At 41.9% G+C, this 26900-nt stretch overlaps 3 protein-coding genes across 4 annotated transcripts; 2 read left to right on the top strand and 1 right to left on the bottom strand.

The window, feature by feature from the left end:
- Positions 1–2068: 2068 nt before the first annotated feature.
- Positions 2069–5437, bottom strand: LOC135552498 (stress-associated endoplasmic reticulum protein 1-like). The gene is made up of 3 exons (XM_064984171.1): positions 5218–5437; positions 4970–5045; positions 2069–2698 (listed from the first exon to the last, which is right to left on the bottom strand). The coding sequence occupies exons 1-3, from the start codon at positions 5299–5301 to the stop codon at positions 2658–2660; spliced, it is 201 nt and encodes a 66-aa protein (XP_064840243.1). The 5' UTR covers positions 5302–5437; the 3' UTR covers positions 2069–2657.
- A 409-nt stretch (positions 5438–5846) lies between these two features.
- On the top strand, positions 5847–13157 carry LOC135552496 (eukaryotic translation initiation factor 2A-like). 2 transcript variants are annotated; one of them, XM_064984168.1, is made up of 14 exons: positions 5847–5894; positions 6246–6315; positions 6413–6484; positions 6718–6836; positions 7259–7358; positions 8182–8264; positions 8516–8589; positions 8684–8828; positions 8957–9073; positions 9384–9958; positions 11343–11456; positions 11652–11768; positions 12276–12341; positions 12482–13157. In XM_064984168.1, exons 1-14 carry the CDS (start codon positions 5867–5869, stop codon positions 12545–12547), a joined length of 1746 nt encoding a protein of 581 aa, XP_064840240.1. In that variant the 5' UTR covers positions 5847–5866; the 3' UTR covers positions 12548–13157. The 2 variants fall into 2 exon arrangements, with proteins under 2 accessions (XP_064840240.1, XP_064840242.1); XM_064984170.1 differs by lacking the exons at positions 5847–5894; positions 6246–6315; positions 6413–6484; positions 6718–6836; positions 7259–7358 and adding an exon at positions 7469–7613.
- Positions 13158–14892: 1735 nt separating this feature from the next.
- tsen34 (TSEN34 tRNA splicing endonuclease subunit) lies at positions 14893–18384 on the top strand. Its single transcript, XM_064984167.1, has 4 exons — positions 14893–15437; positions 15723–15861; positions 15952–16236; positions 16436–18384. The coding sequence occupies exons 1-4, from the start codon at positions 15141–15143 to the stop codon at positions 16636–16638; spliced, it is 924 nt and encodes a 307-aa protein (XP_064840239.1). The 5' UTR covers positions 14893–15140; the 3' UTR covers positions 16639–18384.
- Positions 18385–26900: the final 8516 nt, after the last annotated feature.

The raw sequence follows: 26900 nt of genomic DNA, 5'->3' as shown, positions 1-26900 counted from the left end.
TTTACTGTATCTGGTCAAACACAATTTTTTCCAAAAGTTTACTAAGGATTGGTAACAGGCTGATTGGTCGACTATTTGAGCCAGTAAAGGGGCCTTTACTATTCTTAGGCATCAGGATGACTTTAGCTTCCCTCCAGGCCTGAGGGCACACACTTTCTAGTAGGCTTAGATTGAAGATGTGGCAATATCATCTGCTATTATCCTCAGTAATTTTCCATCCAAGTTGTCAGGCCCCAGTGGCTTGTCATTGTTGATAGACAACAATAATTTTTTCACCTCTTTCACAGTAACTTCACGGAATTTAAAATGACAATGCTTTGGTCAGTTATACTTGGATGTGTAGTGTCAGCATTTGTTGCTGGCATGTTATGCTTGCTAAACCTGACAATGAAAAATATCATTAAAGTAGTTAGCATTATCAGTGGGTTTTGTGATGAATGAGCCATCTGTTTCAATGAATGATGGAGCTGAGTTTGCCTTTTTTTCCCAGAATTTCATTGAATGTCTTCCAAAGCTTTTTACTATCATTCTTTATTTAATTTATCTTTGTTTCATAGTATAGTTTCTTCTTCTTTTCATTCAGGTTAGACACAGGATTTCTCAATTTGCAATACGTTTGCCAATCGGTTGTGCAGCCAGACTTATTTGCCATTCCTTTTGCCTCATCCCTCTCAACCATACAATTTTTCAATTCCTCATCAATCCATGGGGATTCAACAGTTTTTAACAGTCATTTCCTTAATGGGTGCATGCTTAGTAGCAACTGGAATAAGCAATTTCATAAATGTGTCAAGTGCAGCATCTGGTTGCTACTCATTACACACCACGGACCAACAGATATTCTTACATCAACAACATAGGAATCACTACAAAACGTATTGTATGACCTCTTATACAATATATTAGGTCCAGCCTTTGGAACTGTGGTTTTCCTAGATATGGCTACTATATTGTGATCACTACATCCGATGGATCTGGATACTGCTTTCAAGCAGATTGCTGCAGCATTAGTAAAGATGAAAGGGCAGAGAAACAATGAGGATATGTTTGGAAACAGGAGGGTGCTGTGCTGTGGCAGGCCTCAATCTCATAAGCCTGCCACTGGATAGCACACATTTTGGTAAATGTGACAGGCAAAAACACCATGAATGGAAGCAGTCACATGAACAACGTTTACACCAATGAAATCCTGTCACTAACTCATATACCTCCTGTGCCTAGAACTGTTGTTTGTGCATCCAGGAGCATGAATACAGGACATCAATAATCTGCTCCCTGACATTATAAACCTGCATCAGGACATCAACAAGCTGCTATCACACATTATAAACCTGCATCAGGACATATATAAGCTGCTCCTTAACATTATCAACCTGCATCAGGACATCAATAAGCTGTTGCCTAACATTATAAACCAGCATCAGGACATCAATAAGCTGCTCCCTGACATTATAAACCTGCATCAGGACATCAATAAGCTGCTATCACACATTATAAACCAGCATCAGGACATCAATAATCTTCTCCCAAACATTATAAACCTGCATCAGGACATCAATAAACTGTTACACTGGCAATACTAAAGTGCCTATAAGAACATCCAATAGTCAAAGGTTAATGAAATACAAATGGTATAGAGAGAAATAGTCCTATAATAACTACAACCTATAAACCTACCTAGCAAATACTTACTCATAATGATTCCTAAATCATTGCTAAGAATATTGAAAATGAATGCAGTTTATACTGGTCATTGCTTTCAGGCTGGTTTCATTGGTGCTATCTAGGTACCAAGCTAAAGCTAGCTAGCTACTCCAGAAGTTGCTAATAACATCTGTATCAAAAACATTTTTTTTGCAAATTTTGTTGATCATTCGGTGGCGCTTGGTTTGCACATTTAATCAAACCCACAACCCTGGTGTTGCAAGTGCCATGCTCTACCAACTGAGCCACACAGGACCAGTTGTTTGTTTATATTCCTCTTTCAATACAACATTACACATTTGAAGTGCATGAACCCATACAATGTTATTTGGCATGCAGCCACTCAAGAAAATAACACAAACAATAACAAGGATACACTTTTTATTTTATTTGTTTAAGCAGAAATAGTAGATGTCATTGTCTTAGCCACACAGTGCAAATCTTCTGATTCAAAAGACCTTTACTTTCCTTTCATAACTGAAGAAATGACTGTAAATACAGCAAAGGCATCACATAATATTCATTATAATATAAAGGGTATAAGACACCAGATACTGGCCGTGTACAACCAAGAAGAAGAGTTTAGTCCTAGAATGAAGTCACTGTGGTCTTGTGTTCTGGAATTTATACCACAGGAGAATATCAGACATTCACTCTGTTTGGTTTTGGCACATCAATCAACACATACAGCAGTAATCACTGTACAAATACCCATGTAGTTCCCTGAAACAACAACATCTCCAATCTTTTTTTTCTTCCTTAATTTATGTAAGGCAAAGATGACAAGGGTGTGCTTACCCTGCTTGGCTATGCCAAAGAGGGGAAAAGAGAAATAGGGAAAAAAAGGAATGGACAGATGGTAGTTGAGCATCTTCAGTCTTGTGAGGCACCATGAAACCACTTGATGTGTAGAGGAATGCTGGAAACAGGTGATGGCGGTAGGGCTCCTGATATTACATTCCCATTCGAATGCTCTGAATGATCTGGAAGATTGCTGAAAAATATTAGAACACTATTAAGCATTCGATACATTTGAGAGAGGAACATTAAATAGGGCCCTCAATCACATTACATAAACTGATAGTTCCACTGTGGTTTATGTACTCTTGATTGACTTTTTATCCCACTTTTTATCCCAAAAAGACATGCATGATAGTATGACGCAGCAAATTCAAACCCATCTTATCTTTAGATTGTATTTAAATACAGGGGTTATTCCTGCTTATATCAAATAGAAGGGGGATGGTTAGATTAGATTGATGAAATGGCGTTTTGTTCCCAGACAAGCTAAACACCTTCTTCACCCGCTTTGAAAAGAACACAGTGCCACCGACGTGGCCTGCTCCCAGAGACTGTGGGCTCTCGTTCTCCATGGCCGACGTGAGTAAGACATTTAAACGTGTTAACCCTCGCAAGGCTGCCGGCCCAGACGGAATCCCTAGCTGCGTCCTTAGAGCATGTGCAGACCAGCTAGCTGGTGTGTTTAAGGACATATACAATCGCTCCCTACCCCAGTCTGATGTCCCCACTTGCTTCAAGATGTCCACCCTTGTTCCTGTACCCAAGAAAGCAAAGGTAACTGAGCTAAATGACTATCGCACTCACTTCTGTCATCATGAAGTGCTTTGAGAGGCTAGTTAAGGATCATATCGCATCTACCTTACCTGACACCCTAGATCCACGTCAATTTGCATACCACCCCAATAGATCCACAGACGATGCAATCCCTATCACACTGCCCTAACCCATCTGCAACGCCCGCAACCATACGGCTCTCTAGAGGTTGGTGCAGTCTGCTCAACACATCACTGCCTGCCCTCCAGGACATGTACAGCACCAAAACTGGGACAGAGAGACAGAAGCTGTTTTTCTATCTCAAGGCCATCAGACTGTTAAATAGCCATCACTAGCCGGCTACCACCCGTTTACTCAACCCTGCACCTTAGAGGCTGTTGCCCTATATACATAAACATGGAATCACTGGTCACTTTAATAATGGAACACTAGACACTTGAATAATGTTTACATACTGCTTTACTCATTTCATATGTATATACTGTATTCTATTCTACTGTATTTTAGTCAATGCCTCTTGACATTGCTCTTCCTAATATTTATATATTTTTGAACTCCATTCTTTTACTTTTAGATTGTTAGATACCACTGCACTGTTGGAGCTAGGAACACAAACATTTCGCTACACCCACAATAACATCTGCAAAATATGTGTAAAATGTTATATTATGTAATCAAATTTTATTTGAATCTGAAAAATGTATATGTGCTCCTATTCAGCAGTAGCCTACTGGCTATGGTATCACTGTACAGCATACAAATCAAGTCACATTTTATTGGTCGCCTACACATACGTAGATGTTTTGCGGGTGTAGCGAAATGTTTGATTGTTGGATCGGACCTTGCAAAAGTAACACTACACTTATGCTTATTAGGTACAGACAGGAAGTATAACTATCTAAAACTGTCCACAGCCAGAGGGCCTAAACTCAAGGTTTGAGAGAGTTAGTGGATACAGTGGTGAACTTCAACCTTTCAGTCAAACAGCACTTATTTGAGAAACTGATGTTTGATATCATATTGCATCTCCTAACCTAGCCAACGAATGTACTCTTAAGGAGTGTAGGCAAGCATACCGTTACTCCTTAAAGCCAATTTATGTTTGATTTGAAAAAATGTGGTTGGAGGCTCCTTATGGGGGGTGTGAAGCAATTGTGGAGCATCCAGAGGCCAAACTGAGCTCCGTACCGCATCACCATGCGTCTTCAAAATGCTGTAACAATGAGGGCGCAGTAGTCCTGTATAAACACAAACTCACTTCCTTGACAACAGTAAAATTATTTAGATGTGATATGAAAGTAAATGGCTTTATGTTTCTAGAACCGTATTGCAAATGAGAATCGATTAACGTTTAGATGGAGTATTTGGCTGTTTTGGGCGCTAGAGCAAGTCTAACTCTGAAAATAACACAAGATCCTTGGTAACGTTAGGCTTCTTAAGAGTACATATTGGGCTAGTTCAGACCAAGGGTGGGCTCTTAACTAAAGTCCCCCGGGAAGAAGATACCTTCATCAATAGGCGCTAAAAGTAGCTATAGTGTCTATGAATGGGGAACTCCTTACCCGAATCACATAATATTAGCCACATAAAACAATTGGTTTATCATGAGACATAGGCCTAGAGAAATAAACCAATAGTAAGGTATACATCATTGGAAAAAAACATGTGTACACTGTACATATGCATTTACCTGATCCGCAGACGACAAAGATGAATAACGCCAGCAGCCATGGTCCCACTGCCACCTTGTCTTCACTTGGATTTCTCTGCAGAAATAGATCAGAAACCAACATCAAGATACATCAAAATATTGACGTAAACTTTTAGATATTCTGAAACCATTCAAACAAGTAACTAGACTATTATTTTCAAACAAAATAGAAATGTATCTACTACAGTCTTCACTGACTATTGATTCTTTGTATCCCAAAAACTTACCGTGGATTTGGCCACATTGCCTCTCAGCGTGATGTTTTTGCTGTGTTTCTCGTTGGCCATGCGTATTCTCTGTTTTGCCACCATTGTTTAAGATAATTGTAGCCTTTTAGCTATTGATTATTTATGAAGTTGTGGCTGTCAAATGTAGACAGTAGGCTAATTTCCAAAGCTTGGTCGCCGTTTAGTGATGAGTGAGGGGTGGAGTCCGTTTTGCATGCCCCGGTACCCGGGCGTAATAGACTTTAGACCATTCCAATTGGTCCTTCAGTAAAATCTCGATTTAGCGGGGCACCGGATCATGCAAAACAAACTCCACCATTGGCAGGGTGTCTCGAATTTGTCTACGTACACACAAAGTAGACCACTCCCACACAGGAAGGGCTATTCCGTGGTCGTGTCATTCCACAAATGTTTTTTCTTTTCTTAGAAAGAATACAAAATGGCTAAAAGCATTTCATACATGTTTTTTTTTATAGATCAGCATGTATTTGATCATAAACAACATTCAATTTAGGAGTGAATTTATTATGGACATAAAATGTGATTAGTCACATATTTCATGATGATGTGGCCAATGTTCAAATGACACGCCCTTTTTTCTTGAGACTTCCGCATTTCCTTTTGCAAATTATTCTCTTTCCGGTACATCATGGCGCCCCCCATACCTATTTTAGCAGGTGGGTTACTTTATTGAAGAGTAAACTCTTTATTTGTTGTTTACGTGTTGTTTTACATGTTAACCTGGGTTGTAGAATATACGCAACGGCCCATCTTAACTGTCACGTGAGTTTGAATGTTGAAATTTCCTTAATTTCAAGTCGACTGTGACCTGCTGTTGTCAGAGTAATAATGTTACAAGCTAGCCAAATGCTTTATAAATATTTTGGCAGATGCTGTAGCATGCAAGCCCAATTCCGTTCCAATCAGATTCACCTCCTGCTGATGATAATATGGCCAATTCTTTAATCTTCCAGAGCTATTACATCAGTGATTTTAGACTAACTGCTGCTGTTATTGTGATCACACAGTCCGGGGATCTGACGGGACAGTACTGCTCCGTGGACCACCAAACTGCGAGAAGAATGCAGATTTTCAAAGGTCATTCCCCTTCCATCAATTTAAAATTGTTAGCCAAATCCATCACTGTGCAACTGTTTCGAATTCCATTTTTATTTACTAAACCTTTCAATTTCAGGGACCCTCGGCAAAGTAGATATGTGGCGTTCAGCAAGGACGGGACATTGTTTGCATGGTGCAATGGAGAGAAGTAATAAAAGCTACATAATGACACTATGTCTGTGTCCAAAATTGCACTCTATTCCCTATATAGTACACCACTTTTGCCCCGAGCCCTATGTATCCGTATGCAGAATTAGTATACAACTCTTGCATGCTGTAGTTTGAATGACATTAGACTACCTCTTCAGTCATTGGAATATTTTGCATGCGTTGAGACTGTTCCGATTACAGTAGGTGTCATGCCCATGTTTTGTTTGTCAGGGTAACTGTTGTGAAGGTTGCAGATGGCTCTCAAGTCAGGTCATTTGACCTTCCAAAGACTGCAATGTTGGAGTTCTCTCCGCTGAACACTGTGCTGGCTACATGGCAGGTGTATAGCAGTAAGTTTCCATAACTACATAGAAATGCAATAAAACATTTATTATAAGGTTTGGTTAGATGATGATAAATGGAAAACACTGACCCTTGATATTGTACTCCTTCGCATATTTCAGGAATTTATTTATGGCTAAAGGACTCTACACACTATGCAAATGGAGTGACGGAGAGTCACTTTCTACCTAGTTCTATGTAACTTTTATTCACAGAGTTTTTGGAACGGACTATACGGTACTCTGTTTGCCGAGTGTATTAGAGCCCTCAAGCAGGAACACGAGTAGGGAGTCGAGATGTGTTCCGTTTGAAACTAGATATAATTTGAATGTCATGTCCATTGCAATGTATGGTTTGCGGTTGTTTGTGCTGCACTAGCACTCATCTTTACAATTAGTAATGTAATTATAGTTTCCCTTTCTCTTGTCAGAGACGCAGGACAACCCACAGGGAGATGCCAACTTGCAGCTGTGGGATTTGAAAACTGGGACCTGCCTCAAGGCTCTCTACCAGAAGAAGGTTCAGGGATGGTGAGTTTGCACAGTGTTGTATTATTGTGTGTTTGTCCATCTGTAAAGAAATGCAGAGGATTAGCCAGCAGCATAACACCCTGCATCCCACTACTGGCTTTCCTCTCAAGCTAAGCAGGGTCGGTCCTGGTCGGTCCCTGGATGGGAAACCAGATTCTGCTGGAAGTGGTGTTGGAGGTCCAGTAAGAGGGCACTTTTCCCTCTGGTCTAAGGAGATCCCAATGCCTCGAGGCAGTGATGGGGACATTACCCTGCGTAAGTTGCCGTCTTTCAGATGGGACATTAAAACAGGTGTCCTGACTCTCTGGTCACTAAAGATCCCATGGCACTAATCATAAAAGTATGGGTGTTAGCCGGTGTCCTGGCTAAATTCCTATCCTGGCCCCTTTCAATCATCCCCAGCTTCCAATTGGCTCATTCATCCCCTTTCCTTCCCCCTGTGACTCTTCCCCAGGTCATTGCTGTAAAAGAGAATATGTTCTCAGTCAACTGACCTCTAAAAATAAGGGTAAATAAATACATTAGTATGTGTTGCCCATCAGTGATGCACAGACTGAGTTAGAAACAGGGTCTCCTGTGTGCCCACTAAGCTAAAGCCTAGGCCCAAGTCTATGACAAGGTTACTGATCATGTGAGTGTGATTTAATTAATGATGGACTTGGGAAGGCTAGATAACGTCTGCCACCACTTTGTCCAACTGTCGATCGTTATAACCCCTCGCTCCATTGAATAGAAACTGAAAATGTTGAGAGTTTTTAGCTATGTTTGCATCATGCCCTTTATTTTTTGAACAGATCATTTTGTATCTTGTCAATGTGTACAGGTGTCCAAGTTGGTCAGATGACGAGAAGATTGCGGTCCGGAGTGTTAACAATGAACTTCACTTTTTCGAGAACAACGATTTTAGTAAGTGTCTTCAATTGCCCCCTTTTCTTGTCCACCATAAATTGTATTTATTTATTGAAAGTTTAATCAACCAGGAATTCCCATTGAGGTCAAGAGATCTCTTTAACAATATAGAACAAGCTATGATGGCAGATCCATACTGATGTGACACATAGAACCAAGAATTTATTGAGAGAACTAGGTAGTGATTTTATGCACTTTATATTGTACAAGTACCAATAGTTGTATTAGTTAATCATCTCTTTTCCCAGTCAACATTGCCAATAAGCTTCACTTGCAGAAGGTGTCCGAGTTTATGCTGTCCCCTGGAAGTCAGCCTAGTAAGGTATACCTCTGTTTTTATCTTGTTTCCATATATCAGTTTGGTTAGCTGACGGTAGAAGAGGGTACTGACATTTGCCACTGTGTTTCTGCTGAAGGTGGCTGTTTATGTCCCTGGGAGCAAAGGTGCCCCCTCGTTTGTCCGGCTATACCAATACCCCAACTTTGGTGGCCCGACCTGTGCTCTTGCCAACAAGAGTTTCTTTAAGGCCGACAGGGTGACCATGCTATGGAACAAAAAAGGTTGGTCAACGTTTTTAATAGAATTATGTTAAGTAAATGTTATGGAGAATGTGTGGTTTGCTTTATCCTAATAAAGTTTGTAGTTGTAGAAGATTACTGCCATGACGGCTTTTGTTTTTCCCCATCAGCCACTGCGGTTCTGGTGCAGGCCAGCATAGAGGTGGATAAAACAGGAGCCTCATACTACGGAGAACAAACTTTACACTACTTGGCCACCAATGGGGAGACTGCTGCTGTGCAGCTACGTGAGTCTGCAGATTTCTATATAGTGTGTTTTTACGCCACCATTATTTGTATGTCTGAAGGCATGGTCATTCGGTATGTTTTTAGCTGTTACACAGGACTTTGCCGGCGGGAGCACGAGCCACATTATTAAGTATTATCTGGCATGAGCAGCGCATCATTCTTAAAAAAATAGAACCAGAGTGCAATTGTACGCTGAGCAGCTCGAACCTCTGACCGAGCCACGCTGTTTACGCCCAGGTTTCATTTAAATGAATTTAGCTGATGCTCTGTGGTTCATAAACGTGTGGTATCTATCTGTGTTGTGAACAGAGAAGAACGGGCCCATCTACGATGTGGCATGGAGCCCAAGCTCCACAGAGTTCTGCGTGGTCTATGGCTTCATGCCCGCCAAGGCTACTGTCTACAACCTCAAGTGTGACCCTGTCTTCGACTTCGGCACGGGCCCCCGCAATGCCGTCTACTACAGCCCCCAGGGCCACATCCTGGCCTTGGCCGGCTTCGGGAACCTAAGGGGCCAGATGGAAGTGTGGGATGTCAAGAAGTGGAAGCAGGTGTCCAAGCCCCAGGTGCCCGACTCCACCCACTTTGCCTGGTGCCCGGACGGTGAACATGTCGTCACGTCGACCTGTGCCCCCCGGCTACGTGTCAATAACGGCTACAAGATCTGGCACTACACTGGCGCGGTTCTGTACAAGCAGGACACGCCGACGGGAACAGAGCTCTGGGAGACTGTGTGGCAGCCCTTCCCAGACGGGACGTTCCCTGAGAGGCCGGTGAAGTACCAGGCAGCACCCAGCGAGCTGGGCAGCACAGAGGCCAAGCCGGCCCAGGCCTACCGCCCACCTGCCCTGCGGAATAAACCGGTCACAGCCAGCTCCAAACTGGTGAGTAGAGGAGGTCCAGGGGTCAGGTTTGTGTTGTTTTCAGTAGGCATTCAATTGTAAAACAAAAATGTCCATTTAAAGAGAGTGTTCCCCAAATTCGAATTAGCATGTCCAATCATCTTTAAAGTAACTTTATTGAGATACACCATCAGTTTGAAACACTTTGGGATGATTTGGACATAAAATGCATTGGTGCTAATATTAGTGATACCAGGCATTGGTTTTGTGCCATAAATGCTGACAAGTTAGCATTTGGAGACCGTGGCCAGGTGAACAATACCAAAGCATGGATTGCTGTCTTACCTTGTCCATAGACTGCTTACAGTGTAAGGAAATCATGATGTCATGTGGGTGAACTATCCTTTTAACCCCCTAAGGTCAATGTCGGCGTGGAAATCTAATTAGCATAATACATAGAAAAAGAAAAAAAGTTTAAGATAGAAATGTCTTTTGCATTGGATGCGTCTCAATCCACCACATCCGCCTATGTTGCACTTCCGAATCTGTGGTGAAAGGTGACAGAGCTAGAGCGGTGTTTGTCAGACCATGAGACATCCTGAGAATCGGTCTTCTCACAAAATCGTCTGAACGTTTTGGCCTACAAACTATTATGACCCCTCTATGGAAAGATGAGACTCTCACAAACACGATGGTACCATTTTGCTCTAAGACCATCACAAGTGTCAGGAGACTTGTCTGAAGTCGGTACAGCCGATCTGCCAACGTCTGTCTGTAGCGTCCAAACCGTTTGGGCTACACACTAATATTACCCCTCTGCAAAGGTGAGATTCTCTCCAACATGTACAGTACCAGTCAAAACTGTGGGGACACCTACTCATTTAAGGGTTCTTCTTTATTTTTTACTATTTTCTACATTGTAGAATAATAGTGAAGACATCAACACTATGAAATAACACATGGAATCATGTAGTAACCAAAAAAGTGTTAAACAAATCAAAATATATTTTGTCAAAAATATGGTGTTAAAAACATGTATAACAAAAAAAAATTATCATGATCTTAACAGATATAGGAGAGACACTTCAGAGCAAACTTCCTTTCGATATTTTTGGGACTGTTGTTCCATGTAGTGAATCTGTTATTCAATGCGTTTGTATGGGCTAGTAGCAGTAAGGACATTTAAAAAAAAAAATGAATATGTTTTTTGGGGTCTTTAAAATGTAAAATCAAATAACTAAATGATCCCTGTTATGACCATCTTAAAACAATTCCATAAAGCTTAGTAGAACCCCCACACCCCTCCCCTGGCTTAAACTCTGATGGGTTAAAGGGCCAAATAAAGTTGTATTGAATCCACCCCTGAGGAGAAAAACCTAATAGTGATGAGGGAATATCCATAAATATCCACCATTTTCTCTGTCAGCATGAAGAGGAGCCTCCACAGAACATGAGGCCTGGCGCCACCGGAGACAAGCAGCTGTCCAAGACGGCTCTGAAGAACCAGAAAAAACGAGAGGCAAAGAAAGCAGCCAAACAGGTACAGATGGTTTGCATGATCTTCTCCTAATGAGTGAGTGAGGTGGAGTATAGCTCAGAGCTACTGCTCTTGTCTAAGTTATCAGATGGGGAGAGTGGGACTTAGCGAGGTAAGCAATCTCAAGTTGTGTGTATTATTTTTGTGACGTTTGAAGCCTTCAAGGGTTTGAACAAGTTATGTTTTCTGCTTGTGTAGGAGATAAACCCAGATGCCCTTGAGCCCCAGTCAGACCCATCTCCAGCCAGTAATGCTCAACCTGAAACCTCTTGTGGCGACCCAGAGACTGACAAGAAGATCAAGAGCGTCAAAAAGGTAACAAAACACGGTCACGGTTTATTACTCAGGAGTTACTGTATCAGTTGGTGGCTGAAGTACCTGCAGTAACCTGTTTGTTACTTACAAATGTACTTTACAGTCATTTCCCATATGCAATATACACTACCAGTCAAACGTTTAAACACCTACTCTTTCAAGAGTTTTTCTACATCGCAGGATAATAGTGAAGACATCAAAATTATGAAATAACACATGGAATCATGTAGGAACCAAAAAAGTCGCTATTATTCTACAATGTAGAAAATTGTAAAAAAAAATAAATAAAGAGAAACCGTTGACTGGTTTCCCAAATGTCTGTGGGAAAGCGAGTTTTACTTATTTCTGTACTTGACCTTTTATTTTTTTCACTCCTATGAAAATGATTTATCACAAGCATACTGTAGACAAATGACTCTTTGAGTAAGTTCCACGTCAAGTGTTGCCCTTGGTGTTGAGAATGGCTTAGCTGTATGTTAATGCTGCTCATTTCAAACTAACTCCTAGAAACTGAAAGCTATAGACGAGCTGAAAGTGCTGCAAGCAACTGGGAAACCCATTCAAAAGAACCAGGTATTATTCTGACAAACTATTGTCACGCAAACCGTCAATAAATATCCACAGTTTATACATTTGTATATTCAACTTGTAAATATCACAGAATTGTGTTAAAATATGTATTCTCTTTTTCTCCCTTGTCATTTCTCTTTTAGCTTGAAAAGATGGAAAAGGAGGCTCAACTCATGAAAGAGCTTGAGGATCTTCAACTAAAAGTGTAAAAGAAATGACTGAATTTGTTCATGAATAAAACACAAAACATCCTTGCCATATGATCAAGATCCAAGAGCACTCCCAAAGCAATATTTAATGGACACAAATTCGGATCTTATACCATTTTTACTACTCGGGAAGGCTTGTCACATTTTAAAGTAAATTTGAGCCTTGAAAACTTAAAACATCGAGGCACTATTGCTATGCAATGTATGTACAGGTTAATAAAGCCAGTGATAATACATATTATTTAGAATTTGATGTATATAGTAAGCAGTTAACTGTTTCAACAGCTAGATGTTCCGTTGGTTTTTACTTTAAATTTAATTAACTAGTTTCAGTTAATTGAGATTCTGAAAAAAAGGTATGCTGCCAAAACAGTTGTTCTTCTTCATGGTTCCAAGAAAGGGTTGCTAATTTCATAAATTGCCACAAAAAAAAGTATAATTGAGAATAGTTTGTGTCATGTCACTACTACTGATTGAATTGGGTTATCATTGGACGAGAACATTGCCAATCACGGTTCTTCCTTGCCATTGGCAACCACACAACACACCAGTGATATTGTAACCACCCAAAAGGTAAACCGAGAAAAATAAACATTTGTTATGTAGAAAACGTTTTTGTGGTCTCAAGGGTTGGTGGAGAAGCAATATAGAATCCATCGTTCTATATTGGGTTAGGCGTTTAGCAACAGCTGTGCTGGACTGTACACGACATGGATGATAGTTCTGACGGTAGGGGTGGGGATGATGAAAGTCATGGACCTGGATGGTCTATGGTGAAAAAGTATGACCCTTCTATAAGCGCTGCTGACAGCAGTGGCACTTCTAGTGTTGCCAGGGTGAAGGTAGTGGAAAACGAAAGTAATGTGTCGAAGTGGAAAGTTGTAATCGTGTTTGATGAGACCACGGGGCCTCATCTACTGTGCAACCTATTCGATTAACCAAGGGCGTAAGAAAGATAGGCGAAGTCGCATTAGCCTGATTCGTTGGTAATGGTAGACTGTTAATATTCTGTGCTGACCATGTTCAACGGGACGATTCTGAAAATTAATACTCTCAATGGGAAGGAAAAAACAAGTTATGTCCCTGGAGCTTCGGTTAAGCTGAGGGGGGTCATTTCTGGGGTTCCACTATCTATGTCCATAGATTATATAAAATAAAATGTAGTGCGGAGGGAGCATAGTGGTTGAAGCCAAAAGGCTATTCAGTAAGAAAGCTGCGGAGAAGTGAAAGCCTGACAGCAGTATTCGTGTTTGAGAAGGTTTTGCCTAAGGAAGTTCAGATGGGCTTCCTGGCTTTCGCTGTTAGAGTTTGTTTCACCTCCATTAAGGTGTTTTAAATGCTAAGGAATGGGACGTGCTGTGCAAAGAAAATAAAATATGTGCCAAGTGGGAGGGGAACAGGATTATGGTGAACGTGGAAACAATATCAAGGTTAACTGTTGTAATAGTGGGGGCAACACAGTGCAGCATTTGGTGGATGCCAGGTGCAGAAAGAGGCTAGAGGCCCATATATATATATAAAAGGATTATGGTGAATATGGAAACAATATCAAGGCTAACTGTTGTAATAGTGGGGGCAACACAGTGCAGCATTTGGTGGATGCCAGGTGCAGAAAGAGGCTAGAGGCCCATATATATATATAAGATAACTAATGTTTCTTATGCAGAGGCTGCAAGGCAGATTGGTGGAACTATTAGACAGAATGATGGAGTTAATGGGGTCAGTACTGGAATAAGTGGAGTGGATCAGAGGGAGAAGGTGCTCGGCGTTAAACAATTGGGGGCAAGAAATGAGAATTGTTACGCTCTCAATGGGCGCCATTGAAAGGAGTAATTACATGGGTAGCAGTAAATGTTAAAGTTGACCAACTGAAGGGGATGATTCCTGGTGTTGTGAAGCTCGTTGTTTATTGTGCGACGCAGACAGGGTGGTGAAACAGATGAGACATTGTCTGTTATTTTGAGTGAAGAAAGTAGAGGAAGGTGGAGGGATCCTGAGAGGAGTGGTGTGACTAGTAGATTTGTACCAGAACAGAGGGAGGGATCCTGAGAGGAGTGGTGTGACTAGTAGATCTGTACATCAGAAGAGTTAGAGGGTGGGATACGTGGTGATGTCCTATCCTATCAGGTTGTTGGCATGAGGTAGGTCTAAATAGATGCAAATAGTGGAGTATTTATTTGGTGAATTAAAAAAATGTGAGTGTAGTGTTAGATGGTATGGTATTTATTTATTTTACAAGCAAAGTTATAAGAGAGTTGTACTCCAGTCTAGTAGGTGGCGGTAATGCAACATATTGGATGCCAACCGCCGTTAAAACTCATCAAATAAGAAGTTGTTCCCACACACAAGGAAGTACCAGAGCTCACCCGCACTGGAACTGCACGTAGTACGCTCAATATTTAAGAGATTGTCGTGTCGTTTCTCTCGATATTACTGTTGCAAATAGCTTCTTAAACCCAATGAATCATTCAATTATTGTGCTTTTCAGCCAATACGCATCATGATAACTCACGTGGACACCACATTAAGTGCGTGACCATTTAATTCAAACTCGATCTCAAAAGTATCATACGTTTGGGTATGCTACAGTCAGATGGATTCGCCGGAGCAAAAGATAACGAAAACTGTGTCCAGAGTGGACGCGAGTAAAGAAAGCATGGCGAACAGCCGCCAGGTCATCGGAATAAACTTCTGTGGGCCCACGCCTCTGATGTGGCGTGCGGACGAGTTGAAATCAGTCCGTGAACTGGGAATCATAGGGACCCTGGTGGGGTCTCTGGCCCGACAACCTAGGCAGAACACCCGGCTGGGGAGACCCCTCGAGCTGCTGCCGGCGGAGGTGCGACTGATGGCGGACATGGGGAGAGCTGCAGTTATTCCTGACTCGACAGTAAATACGTTGTATCACTTGTTCAGTACTTTCAAGTGTAGTGGTGATGCTATAATAACTATTTGGCTGCAAATACGTTGGCATTACGATTTGTACTGTATAAATAAAGCAATTGGTGGTTGGGATTGTAAAAGACCGATTTAGCTACTTAGTGAGCATAGTATAAAATACATTTATGGCACAGGGGGTAGTGTCTTGCCATATAACTGGGTTGTGGGTTCAAGCCAAATCTGGTGTTTCCCCCTCAAGCCCTACACACTCAGTTTGGTCAATTGATCCTTACAGAATGAGGATCCCGAGGTGAATCCAGAGCAAGTGGAGCAGTATCATGCAGGACTGGAGAACAGCTTTCAGGAACAGGGTGCCTTGGCCTTGGAGGACAGGAAGACAACATTAATGAGAGTTATGACTAAGAAACATAACGGTGAGGAGACATCATCACTCACATACAGGCATTTGTGCGAGACAAGTTTATCACGTGTCCTGGCTCTGACAGCACTATGTTTTCTCTTAGAGAATTCTGGAAGCCAGGAGGATTCGGACGGTGCGGTGAGAGATCGTCTCGAAGCTCTGGCCCACGGCTTCTCATTCCCTCGCACGGCCATGGCGGTACAACTGTGCACAGCCCGAGCAGGACTCTCTCACTGTCCCGAGGTGCGCCGTTTCCTGGCCGCAGACTGGCCCATACCACGGGACGAGAGGTCTGAAACCCGGTTCCGAGTGTTCAGGGACCTGAGACGCCAGGGCTTTTACCTCACCTCGGCCGGGAAGTTTGGGGGAGACTACCTGGTGTACCCAGGTGAGCTCCGTACTTCAATCACATTGATTTATGGTTACATTTGATTTAGCTCAGCTGAGTGCATGATTCCAGTAGTTTCAAAGTGTTTTGTTTTTTTGTCCGATCTTACCGACTTGGGTAGCCTATCATTCTCTACAAAAGAGAACCTACGGTCGTGTCAGTCTTTCTGTTCCTCTCTTCTGTATACCCTTTCTCTCAGGTGACCCCCTCCGTTTCCACGCCTATTTCATTGTCGTGTGCATCTCCATGGACGAATCGATGCCCCTGTGTGACGTTCTGGCCATTGCCAGGCTAGGGTCCAATGTGAAGAAGACTGTCCTCCTGTGTTCGTCAGGGGGAAGCCAGGAAGATGACGGGGAGGAGGTGGTGTACACATCACTACAGTGGAGTGGAATGGTGTAGGATCACAGTTGGAGACTATGTGGAAGCACGATGACAACATCTCTCATCTAGCCAGAGGCTACACATCACTACAGTGTAGTGGAATGTTGTAGGCAGCACCACAGTGGGACACTATATATGGCGATATCTTTCACCTCGCCGGAAGTTGTCATAATGCTTATATCTTTCAAATTCATTCAACACAACAGGAGTGCCAAGGGTGTAGAGTTTTGGGTTCATTTGTAATTTCAGCCACTGAACAGGAGGTGGAACGGTTACAGACCGCAGGGGTGTATTCGCTAGGAAGCAAACGGGGCGGAATTTGTCCAATAAGAAACTTGTTTTCGTTGCAAAACATTTAGCTAGTGCCTACTAATGAATGCACCCCTGGTGCGTTGCTCTCCAGTCCAATGGGGAGGCCACTAATATTCTACCACAATTAGCAGCAGTACAGTAGGAGTTTGTGAATAAGAGTGTATGATTTTGGTAAGGTAGCTTGGTTTTTATCAAAGATGAAATGTCGATAATACTGCCAACGGTCATGGCTTGGCTTGAGTGGGGTGGGCGTTTCCTTGGAAAAATATTTACTTTGAAGTGTGTGTGTATTGTGACAATTGTTGAAAATATAATTGAAGACACTTCACTTTTGTGTAAACATTGTTTGAGTGCTGATATGTGTTCAGAAAGACCTGACATCAGAGAGTTACCACCACAGAAGAAAAGGAAAGCACTTGCATTAGGAAATGCAATTGAAAACATTTGCGGTGGAAAACAAAAATGAGTGTTTCTTCATGAACACTCCAGGTAGTCCCTCCCAGTTTCAGTTCGGTTTACGTTTTGGTGCTTAATGAACATGACCTTGGACTGCCCCACATAAAACTGTCGGCTTCTTGGAGAATGGTGAACAGTGTGACAAAGCATGTATATTTACTGTACATAAAACCAAATAGATATGACCAAACATCCACATTAGAACAATAGGACGTAATGTGATCGGAGAATGGGGACCAGTTGTCCCAATTCAACCAGAAATGCTCTCTACGTTTTGCTGTTGGCTTTTATTCAAAATTGATTAAATAGATTTTTCTCACCCATCTATAAACAATACCCCATAATGACAAAGTGAAAATATGTTTTGGACATTTATTGAAAATGAAATATAGAAATATCTAATTTACACAAGTATTCACACCTGAGTCAATACATGTTAGAATAACCTTTGGCAGCGATTACAGCTGTGAGTATTTCTGGGTAAGTCTTTGCACAGCTGGATTGTACAAAATCTTTGAGCTCTGTGAAGTTGGTTGTTGATCATTGCTAGACAGCCACTTTCAAGTCTTGCCATAATTTTTCAAGCTGATTTAAGTCAAAACCATAACTAGGCCACTCAGGAACATTCCATGTCGCCTTGGTAAACAACTCCAGTGTTTTTGGCCTTGTTTTAGGTTATTGTCCTGCTGAAAGGTGAATTTGTCTCCTAGTCTCTGATGGAAGGTAGTCTGAATAAGGCTTTCCTCTAGGATTTAGCCTGTGCTTTAGCTCTATTCCATTTTATTTTATCCTAAAAAACTCCCTAGTCCTTGTCGATGACAAGCATACCCATAACATGATGCAGCTACCACCATACTTGAAAATATGTGGTACTCTGATATGTTGGATTTGCCCCAAACATATGATAATTTACATTTGTTAGTATTATGGAGTAGCTACAACGTTGTTTATCCATCCTCAGTTTTCTGCTATCAGCCATTAAACTCTTAACGCCAACCTTTTCTGAAGAAAAGTAATTTCAACAATTTTACTGAGTTACAATTCATACAAGGACATCAGTCAATTGAAATCAATTCATTAGGCCATATTCTATGAATTTCACATGACTGGGCAGGGGCACAGCCACGGGTGGGTCTGGAAGGGCATAGGTCCACCCACTTAGGAGATAGGCCCAGCCAATCAGAATACATTTTCCCCACAAAAGGGCATTACAGACACAAATACTCCTCAGTTTCATCAGCTGTCTGGGTGGCTGGTCTCAGACGATCCCGCAGTTGAAGAAGCCAGATGTGGAGGTTCTGTGCATTTTTTGGCCAATCTCCAACCTTACATTCTTAAGCAGATTTCTGGAAAAATTGGTTTTCAAACAGCTAAATCATTTTTTTTTGTGCCAACTGTATTTTGGAAAAATTACAATCTGTTTTTTGGCCCAACCACAGCACAGAGACAGCCTTAGTTAAAGTGGTAAATGATGAGCTCTCTGTCCTTGTACTCTTGGATTTAAGTGCTGCATTCGACAATGTTGACCATGATGTCCTTCTGGACAGACTGGAGAGGTGGGTTGGCCTCTCCAGTCCAGTTCTAAATTGGTTTAGGGCCTATTTAACCAGTCAAAAGTTTTTTTGTCACTCTTTGTGAACATAACTCAGAGGAAATACATATCACGTGGCGTTTCACAAGTTTCGATTTTGGGTCCAGTACTGTTCACTTTATATATGTCCCCTCTTGGCAGCGTTATCAAAAAGCAGTGTTTCCTCTTGACACGTTGGTGCAGCTGGCTTCCGGGCGAAGTGGGCGGGTGTTTAAAAGAGGTAAAATCATAATGTCAGTAATCTTCAGGTCAGAGCTCAGACGGGGGAAAATCGTTTTCAAGAGTCATGCAACACAGGAACTCGGGCCTCTTTCTAGAGCTCTGACTTTCTGACCTGGAGATCACTGACGTCATGATTTGACCTCGTATTTTTCAGAGTTCCCAGTTGTCTTGAACGCACCAACAGTCTCAGAGGAGGGAGGGAGAGTGCAGCAGAGTGTCTGCCTCTCATTGTACCTGCTCTCTCCTTCCTCTCCCGGTAAGACTGAACAGAGAGAGTGGACACCTTCTTCCACCTGATGGTGAAACTCAATTCGCAACTCATCTGCATCGGCCTCATGCACAAATTCATGTCTTTCCTATGACCAGAGAAAGTTATATATTCCTTGATATTAAAGTAGACATGACGAGCTGCTAATAATAATAAAAACGCAGGGCTATCGATACACTTGCCTACTCATTCACTGCAGCTGCAGCATGGGAGGAAGTAGTGAGAAGCGTGTTTTGTAAAAGAATAAAAACTTTTGACAGTGCTGAATAAAAACTTAAACTCACTCATAAAAACAGCAGCTCTTTCCTGTATTATTTGACAGTCTGTCTCTGGTCATGGTTTTAAAAGTGATAAAATCTCACGTAGGCTAGTATCAAACTTTGCTGTGGCCGGGGTCGTAAAATCTGTAAGTACAGTGATTTGAGCTATCTGATTGACCAGCAGTAGATACACTCGATTTAGCCACAGATCTCCTGGTCTGTTGGGTCGAGTTCATTTGTCTTTTCAGAATAATGAAATAGTCCAAAATGCCTACACGGTGCACAGGGCTTCTGAATCAAGTGCACCTACCATGATTTTTGTTGTTCTTGATGTCTTTTGTTGTTTGCCTTGTTGTTTTCCTTTGTCTTTTCTCTTTTGTTCATTTTGTTGGTTGTTGGTGAATTTGGAGACGGGGCTGCGTAGGTCTTGGGGGTGGGGAATGGAATTATTTTATCATGTGTTTTTTTGGGGGGGGGGGGTGGACTGTTGGTGGAGTCTTGGATGGTTGAGGGGCAGCTCCCGTGGAACTGTGGGGGGATCTTGGAGGGCTGGTGGCCTGGTGGTTGGGAGCTTGGGCCGGTGGCTGATAGTTCACTAGTTCGGGTTCCCGTTTTTGACCTTGTGGGAGATCTGTCGATGTGCCCTTGAGCAGGGCGTTGACCCTGGTTGCTTCTGTGGGTTGCTCTGGATGGGAGTTTGTTAGATGACTGAATGTAATGTAAATGTTGAGCCGCTTCACTGCAAATAGATTGTATGTTTTAATATTCAATAATAAAGAAAGTGCACCTACCAACAGCACAACACAAAAAAATAAGAAAAAAAGGAGCACAAGCTTTTACCGTTGGATTTTCAATAGAAATGTTTGGTAATCGACTAGGAATGCCTTGGGTTGGTGACCACTGCTCCTGTATCTTGGTCGTGACTGGGTGTATTGATACACTATTCATACACCATTCAAAGTGTAATTGATAATTTCACTATGCTCAAAGAAATATTCCTTGTGAGGCATTGGATAACCTCCCTGGTCTTTGTGGTTGAATCTGTGCTCGAAATTCACTGCTCGACTGAGGGACCTTATAGATAATTGTATGGGTGGGGTACAGAGATGGGGTAGTTATTCAAAAATCATGTTAAACACTATTATTGCACACACAAATGTGTGTGACTTAGGCTAATTTATTTAGGCTTTCCATGACAAAGGGATTGAATACTTGTTGACTCACGACATTTTAGCTTTTCATTTCTAATTCATTTGTAAACATTTCTAAAAACATAATTCCACTGTGACATTATGTCAATTTAATCTATGTTAAATTCAGGCAGTTACGCAATAAAATGTTGAAAAAGTCAAGGGGTGTAAATACTTTCTGGTGGCACTGTAGTTCAACTATATACAGTTGAAGTCGGAAGTTTACATACACTAAGATTGGAGTCATTAAAACTAATTTTTCAACCACTTCACAAATTTCTTGATAACAAACTATAGTTTTGGTATGTCGGTTAGGACATCTACTTTGTGGATGACACAAGTAATTTTCCCAACAATTGTTTACATACAGATTATTTCACTCTATCACAATTCCAGTGGGTCAGAAGTTTACATCCACTACGTTGACTGTGCCTTTAAACAGCTTGGAAAATTCCATGAAATGATGTCATGGCTTTAGAAGCTTCTGATAGGCCAATTGGCATCATTTGAGTCAATTGGAGCTGTACCCATGGATGTATTTCAAGGCCTACCTTCAAACTCAGTGCCTCTTTGCTTGACATAATGGGGAAATCAGCCAAGACCTCAGAAAATAAATTGTAGACCTCCACAAGTCTGGTTTATTCTTGGGAGCATTTTCCAAACATCTGAAGGTACCACGTTAATCTGTGCAAATAATAGTATGCAAGTATAAACACCATGGGACCACGCAGCCATCATACCGCTCAGGTAGGAGACACGTTCTGTCTCCTAGAGATGAACGTACTTTGTTGCAAAAAGTGCAAATCAATCCCAGAACAAAAGCAAAGAACATTGTGAAGATGCTGGAGGAAACAGGTCTATATCCACAGTAAAAAAGAGTCCTACACTACCGATCAAAAGTTTTAGAACACCTACTCATTCAAGGGTTTTTATTTATTTATACAATTTTCTACATTGTAGAATAATAGTAAAGACAGAAATGGAATCATGTTGGGGTCATTGTTCATTTGGAAGACCCATTTGCAACCAAGCCTTAACTTCCTGACTGATGTCTTGAGATGTTGCTTCAATATATGCACGTAATTTTCGGCCCTCATGACGCACCAGTCCCTCCTGCAGCAAAGCACCCCCACAACATGATGCTGCCACCCCCATGCTTCATAGTTTGGACGGTGTTCTTCACCTTGCAAGCATCCCCCTTTTTCCTCTGCTGCAGGAGGGACTGGTGCACTTCACAAAATAGATGACATCATGAGGGACAAAAATGATGTGCATATATTGAAGCAACATCTCAAGACATCAGTCAGGAAGTTAAAACTTGGTTGCAAATGGGTCTTCCAAATGGACAATGAACCCAAGCATACTTCCAAAGTAATCAGCAGCTTCTAAAGCTGTGACCTCATTTTATGGAATTTACCAAGCTGTTTAATAGCACAGTCAAGTTAGTGTATGTTAATTTCTGACCAACTGGAATTGTGACACAGGGAATTATAAGTGAAATAATCTGTCTGTAAACAATTGCTGTAAAATTACTTGTGTCGTGCACAAAGTAGATGTCCTAACCAACTTGCCAAAACTATAGTTTGTGGAGTGGTTGAAAGACGGGTTTTAATGACTTCAACCTAAGTGTCTGTAAACTTCCGATTTCAACTGTTACTATTATGATGGGCAGTGTCATAGTGGCACTGACTAAAATACTGTAGAATAGAATACAGTATATACATATGAAATTAGTAACGCAGTATGTAACATGTCTATATAGGGCAGCAGCCTCTAAGGTGCAGGGATGAGTAACCGGGTGGTAGCCAGCTAGTGATGGCTATTTAACAGTCTGATGGCCTTGTTTTTCAGTCTCGGTCCCAGCTTTAATGCACCTGTACTGACCTCGCCTTCTGGATGGTAAGCGGGGTGAACAGGCCGTGGCTCGGGTGCTTGATGTCCTTGATGGTATTTTTGGCCTTCCTGTGACATCGGGTGCTGTCGGTGTCCTGGAGGAAAGGCAGTGTGCCCCTGGTGATGTGTTGGGCAGACCACACCACTCTCTGGAGAGCCTTGCGGGCAGTGCAGTTTCCATGCCAGGTGATGATACATCTTGACAGGATGCTCTCAATTGTGCATCTATAAAAGTTTGTGAGTGTCTTAGGGGCCAATCCAAATTTCTTCAGCCTCCTGAGGTTGAAGAGGCACTGTTGCACCTTCTTCACCACAAGTTGATGCTTTTCACCTTCTCCACTGTGGCCCCGTCGATGTGGATGGGGGCGTGCTCCCTCTTGAAGTCAACGATCTGCTCCTTTCTTTTGTTGAGGGAAAGATTATTTTCCTGGCACCACTCTGCCAGGGCCCTCATCTCCTCACTGTAGGCTGTCTCATTGTTGGTAATCAGGCCTACCACTGTTGTGTCGTCTGCAAACTTGATGATTGAGTTGGAGACGTGCTGGGCCACGCAGTCATGGGTGAACAGGGAGCGAGCAGGGAGTGCAGGAGGGGGCTGAGTAAGCTCCCTTGTGGGATGAGCGTAGTGTAGGTGTTGTTGCCTACCTTCACCACATGAAGGCGGCCCGAAGTCCAGGACCCAGTTGCACAGGGCGGGGTTCAGACCCAGGGCCCCGAACTTAATGATGAGCTTGAAGGGTACTATGGTGTTGAAGGATGAGCTGTAGTCAATGAAAAGGCATTCTTACATAGGTATTCCTCTTGTCCAGGTGGGATAGGGCAGTGTACAGCTCGATGGCGATTGCATTTTCCTTGGATCTATTGGAGCGGTATGCAAATTGAAGTGGGTCTAGGGTGTCGGGAAAGGTGGAGGTGATATACTCCTTAACTAGCCTCTCAAAGCACTTCATGATGACAGAAGTGAGTGATATGGGGCGAAAGTCATTTAGTTCTGTTACCTTCGCTTTCTTGAGTATCTTATTGTAATAAACTGTAACAGTTTTTCATTAAAATTGAAAAAAACCAAGACTGTCTGGGAGTGGTCTGAGAGGGGAGGGAAAACTGAAAACTAGCTGTTATTGGCATAGAGGTTTGGAACTCTTATTGTTCTATGAACCAATTTGCCTCCGATCCTCCGTTGATCAATATTAACACATTTATCACCACGCAAGACAAAACTCTCGCACATGCAAACCTGCTGATTATAAGGTCCTGTGTCAAGAAATAAAATGGATCAACAGCAAAAAATCACACTTTTACAGTGCTAGTTTTATCAGCTGTTGGACAAAGCTCAATGTTCTGGTACAATACAACCAATGTTAACTCCAGTTGCAAAGCAGGATAGATAGTCTCTAATTTGGTGGATTTAATTTGTCATGCCATCATCGTAACTATCTCCTTTTCATCTTGCACAGCACACAGAACAGTAGGCTACTGTAGCCATAGGTTAGGCCAGTTGGACAGTCTACTGATGTTTACAGTGTTTATACCTTTCACCTGAATTTTATTTATTTAACTGGGCAAGTCAGTTAAGAGCAAATTCTTATTTACAATGATGGCCTTTCCCGGCCAAACCCTAACCCAGATGACGCTGGACCAATTGTGCACCGCCCTATGGGACTCCCAATCACGGTCGGTTGTGAAACAGCCTGGAAACAAACCAGGGTCTGTAGTGATGCCTCTAGAACTTAGATGCAGTGCCTTAGACCGCTGCACCACTCGGTAGCCCACTTATTAAGCTCACGTTATTCCATTGTAACCAGGATGGTTGAGAACCACAATTTAAATTTCCCTGAAGACTTGTTTCGTCTCCCCAAGTTAATGCCTTCAGGCTTTAGCTCAGTGGGCTAATACACTCTAGTGGAGTGCAGTAGACCCGAGGGGTATAAGACAAAACAGGATCAATGAGTTAGCCAACCATCTTTGGTAAACCACCAGAAATAACCATTTATTTTCGGGTTCAATAAGAAAGCTAGACTTATGTGTCTTTGGTTGATGAGTCAATTAGACCATGTCAATTTCAAGCTCACTATTTCAGAATATTTAGGCAAGTTTGCTGGTTGAGTCATTAATCCTGCTTTGTAGTATGCCCCGCTGGGGTCAACACTTGTTGATCACACCATTATCACTATCAGGAATCATTAATTGCTGTTATTGTTGTAATGTACCTCAAAATACTAACAGAAGAACAAATGCAAAATACAAGTGCATTGAACATTCATTCTGTTCATCCTCCTCATCAGGGATGAGGCCAGCCGAGGTTGCCATTTGGTTGTATCGTCAGGGAGGTCTGGGTGGCCGGTGAGGGCGAGAGATGCTCTTTGATGCAGATCTTGGCACCGGGTACTATAATGGACGGGCCACTCATCGTTGGTAAAAGATCGGAACTCCCAAATTTGCTACTGATTTGGCTGACAACCATGAATATCTAAGATGTAAACAATGTTTCATTTCAACAGTCGGGAGACTACTGATATCACTCACTCAGCTGCACGATTCCTCATTAAAATCACCAAGGACATTAAAATTATTTTGCAATAGCGTCTAATTTCGTCAATATCGTCAACTCTCTCATGATTATGGTGGACACATTTAATTCCCAATTACTAATTGCTCTTTTGACCAGTTAGATCAGACCTGAAAAACATCTGGCGTCAAAATATCTGATTTGATTGGTCAAAAGACCAATTAGCGGACAAAAAAGATCTGAATTAGGCTGCCTGTGTAAACATAACCCACGGCGCGAGGATTACACAAGAATGTAGGCCTATAGTTTGTGTGTCCAGCCCCTGCCCATAAACTACACTACTCCTGCCCCCTCCAGGTACAGCAGCCTGGATACAGTGGCATATGAATACAGTACCAACGGTGGTGTAGAGACTCTATAGGACGAGTTCAGTTCAGTTCTACTCCAGGTGGTAATTGTAAGGTTGCCCCAACAGTAAGTTTAAAGAACATTTGTGGCAAACCCTAAATGTCCTGTTGTTTGTTTTATATAGTAGATAGGCACCTCACATCACGCCAGATCTCTCTAGTCATCCCTGGGATTCTAACCGGCAACCTAAGGTTACTGGTCCGCCTCTCTAACCTCAAGGCTACCCTCCGCCATAAAATGTCATCTTATTGACTTGTTTATTGATTGATTCATAGCTAATGAAAACAACACTTATGCCTTATTGTGTTTGTGTAATGAAATGTAATGTAATGTAAAATTGCAAAGTAAGGGATAATTTTGTATCAACATTTTGTTGCCTGGTTATAGACCTTTTGTCATACAGAGTAACAACATTGCAAATATGATCAGATTCACTGTCTGACAAGACTGAAGGGAACATAGTACACATACAGTATACCCTACAACCACATCTCATTTTTTAAATATAACTTTAACATACAGTGCCTTCGGAAAGTATTCAGACCCCTTGACTTTTTCCAACTTTTGTTACATTACACCATTATTCTAAAAAAATATATATATTTTTTTATCCTCAGCAATCTACAGACAATATACCACATAATGACAAAGTGAAAACAGGTTTTACCAAATGTATTACAAATATCAAACCCTTTGCTATGAGACTTGAAATTGATCGTCCTTGAGATGTTTCTACAACTTGATTGGAGTACACAGTTAAATAAGATTAAATAGAAGATATTTTTTTTTAAATAGGTAAATTAAATTGATTGGACAATTTTTATAGACACAACTGTCTATAAAAAGGTCCCACAGTTGACAGTGCATGTCACAGCAAAATCCATGAGGTCGAAAGAATTGTCCGTAGAGCTCCGAGACAGGATTGTGTCGAGGCACAGATCGGGAGAAGGGTACCAAAAAAATGATGCAGCATTGAAGGTCCCCAAGAACACAGTGGCCTCCATTCTTAAATGGAATAAGTTAGGAACCACCAAGACTCTTTCTAGAGATGGCCACCCGGCCAAACTGGACAATTGGGGAGAAGGGTCTTGTTCAAGGAGGTGAACAAGAACCCAATGGTCACTCTTACAGAGATCTAGAGTTCCTCTGTGGAGATGGGAGGAAACCTGGCACC

Source organism: Oncorhynchus masou, chromosome 13 (assembly GCF_036934945.1).
Source record: "Oncorhynchus masou masou isolate Uvic2021 chromosome 13, UVic_Omas_1.1, whole genome shotgun sequence".
NCBI lineage: Eukaryota > Metazoa > Chordata > Actinopteri > Salmoniformes > Salmonidae > Oncorhynchus > Oncorhynchus masou.
The sequence above is the reverse complement of the archived record's forward strand: the minus strand, read 5'-3'. Positions and strand labels throughout refer to the sequence as shown.

Excerpts from the sequence above, each read along its gene's own strand:
- LOC135552498 (XM_064984171.1), bottom strand. The coding sequence starts at position 5,301 with ATGGTGGCAAAACAGAGAATACGCATGGCCAACGAGAAACACAGCAAA. Across the intron at positions 5,046-5,217 it reads GCAATGTGGCCAAATCCACG|AGAAATCCAAGTGAAGACAA; the intron begins GTAAGTTTTTGG and ends CTATTTCTGCAG. Across the intron at positions 2,699-4,969 it reads CTTTGTCGTCTGCGGATCAG|CAATCTTCCAGATCATTCAG; the intron begins GTAAATGCATAT and ends AATATTTTTCAG.
- LOC135552496 (XM_064984168.1), top strand. The coding sequence starts at position 5,867 with ATGGCGCCCCCCATACCTATTTTAGCAG. Across the intron at positions 9,959-11,342 it reads TCACAGCCAGCTCCAAACTG|CATGAAGAGGAGCCTCCACA; the intron begins GTGAGTAGAGGA and ends TTTCTCTGTCAG. Across the intron at positions 11,457-11,651 it reads CAAAGAAAGCAGCCAAACAG|GAGATAAACCCAGATGCCCT; the intron begins GTACAGATGGTT and ends CTGCTTGTGTAG.
- tsen34 (XM_064984167.1), top strand. The coding sequence starts at position 15,141 with ATGGATTCGCCGGAGCAAAAGATAACGAAAACTGTGTCCAGAGTGGAC. Across the intron at positions 15,438-15,722 it reads CAGTTATTCCTGACTCGACA|AATGAGGATCCCGAGGTGAA; the intron begins GTAAATACGTTG and ends TGATCCTTACAG. Across the intron at positions 15,862-15,951 it reads TATGACTAAGAAACATAACG|AGAATTCTGGAAGCCAGGAG; the intron begins GTGAGGAGACAT and ends GTTTTCTCTTAG.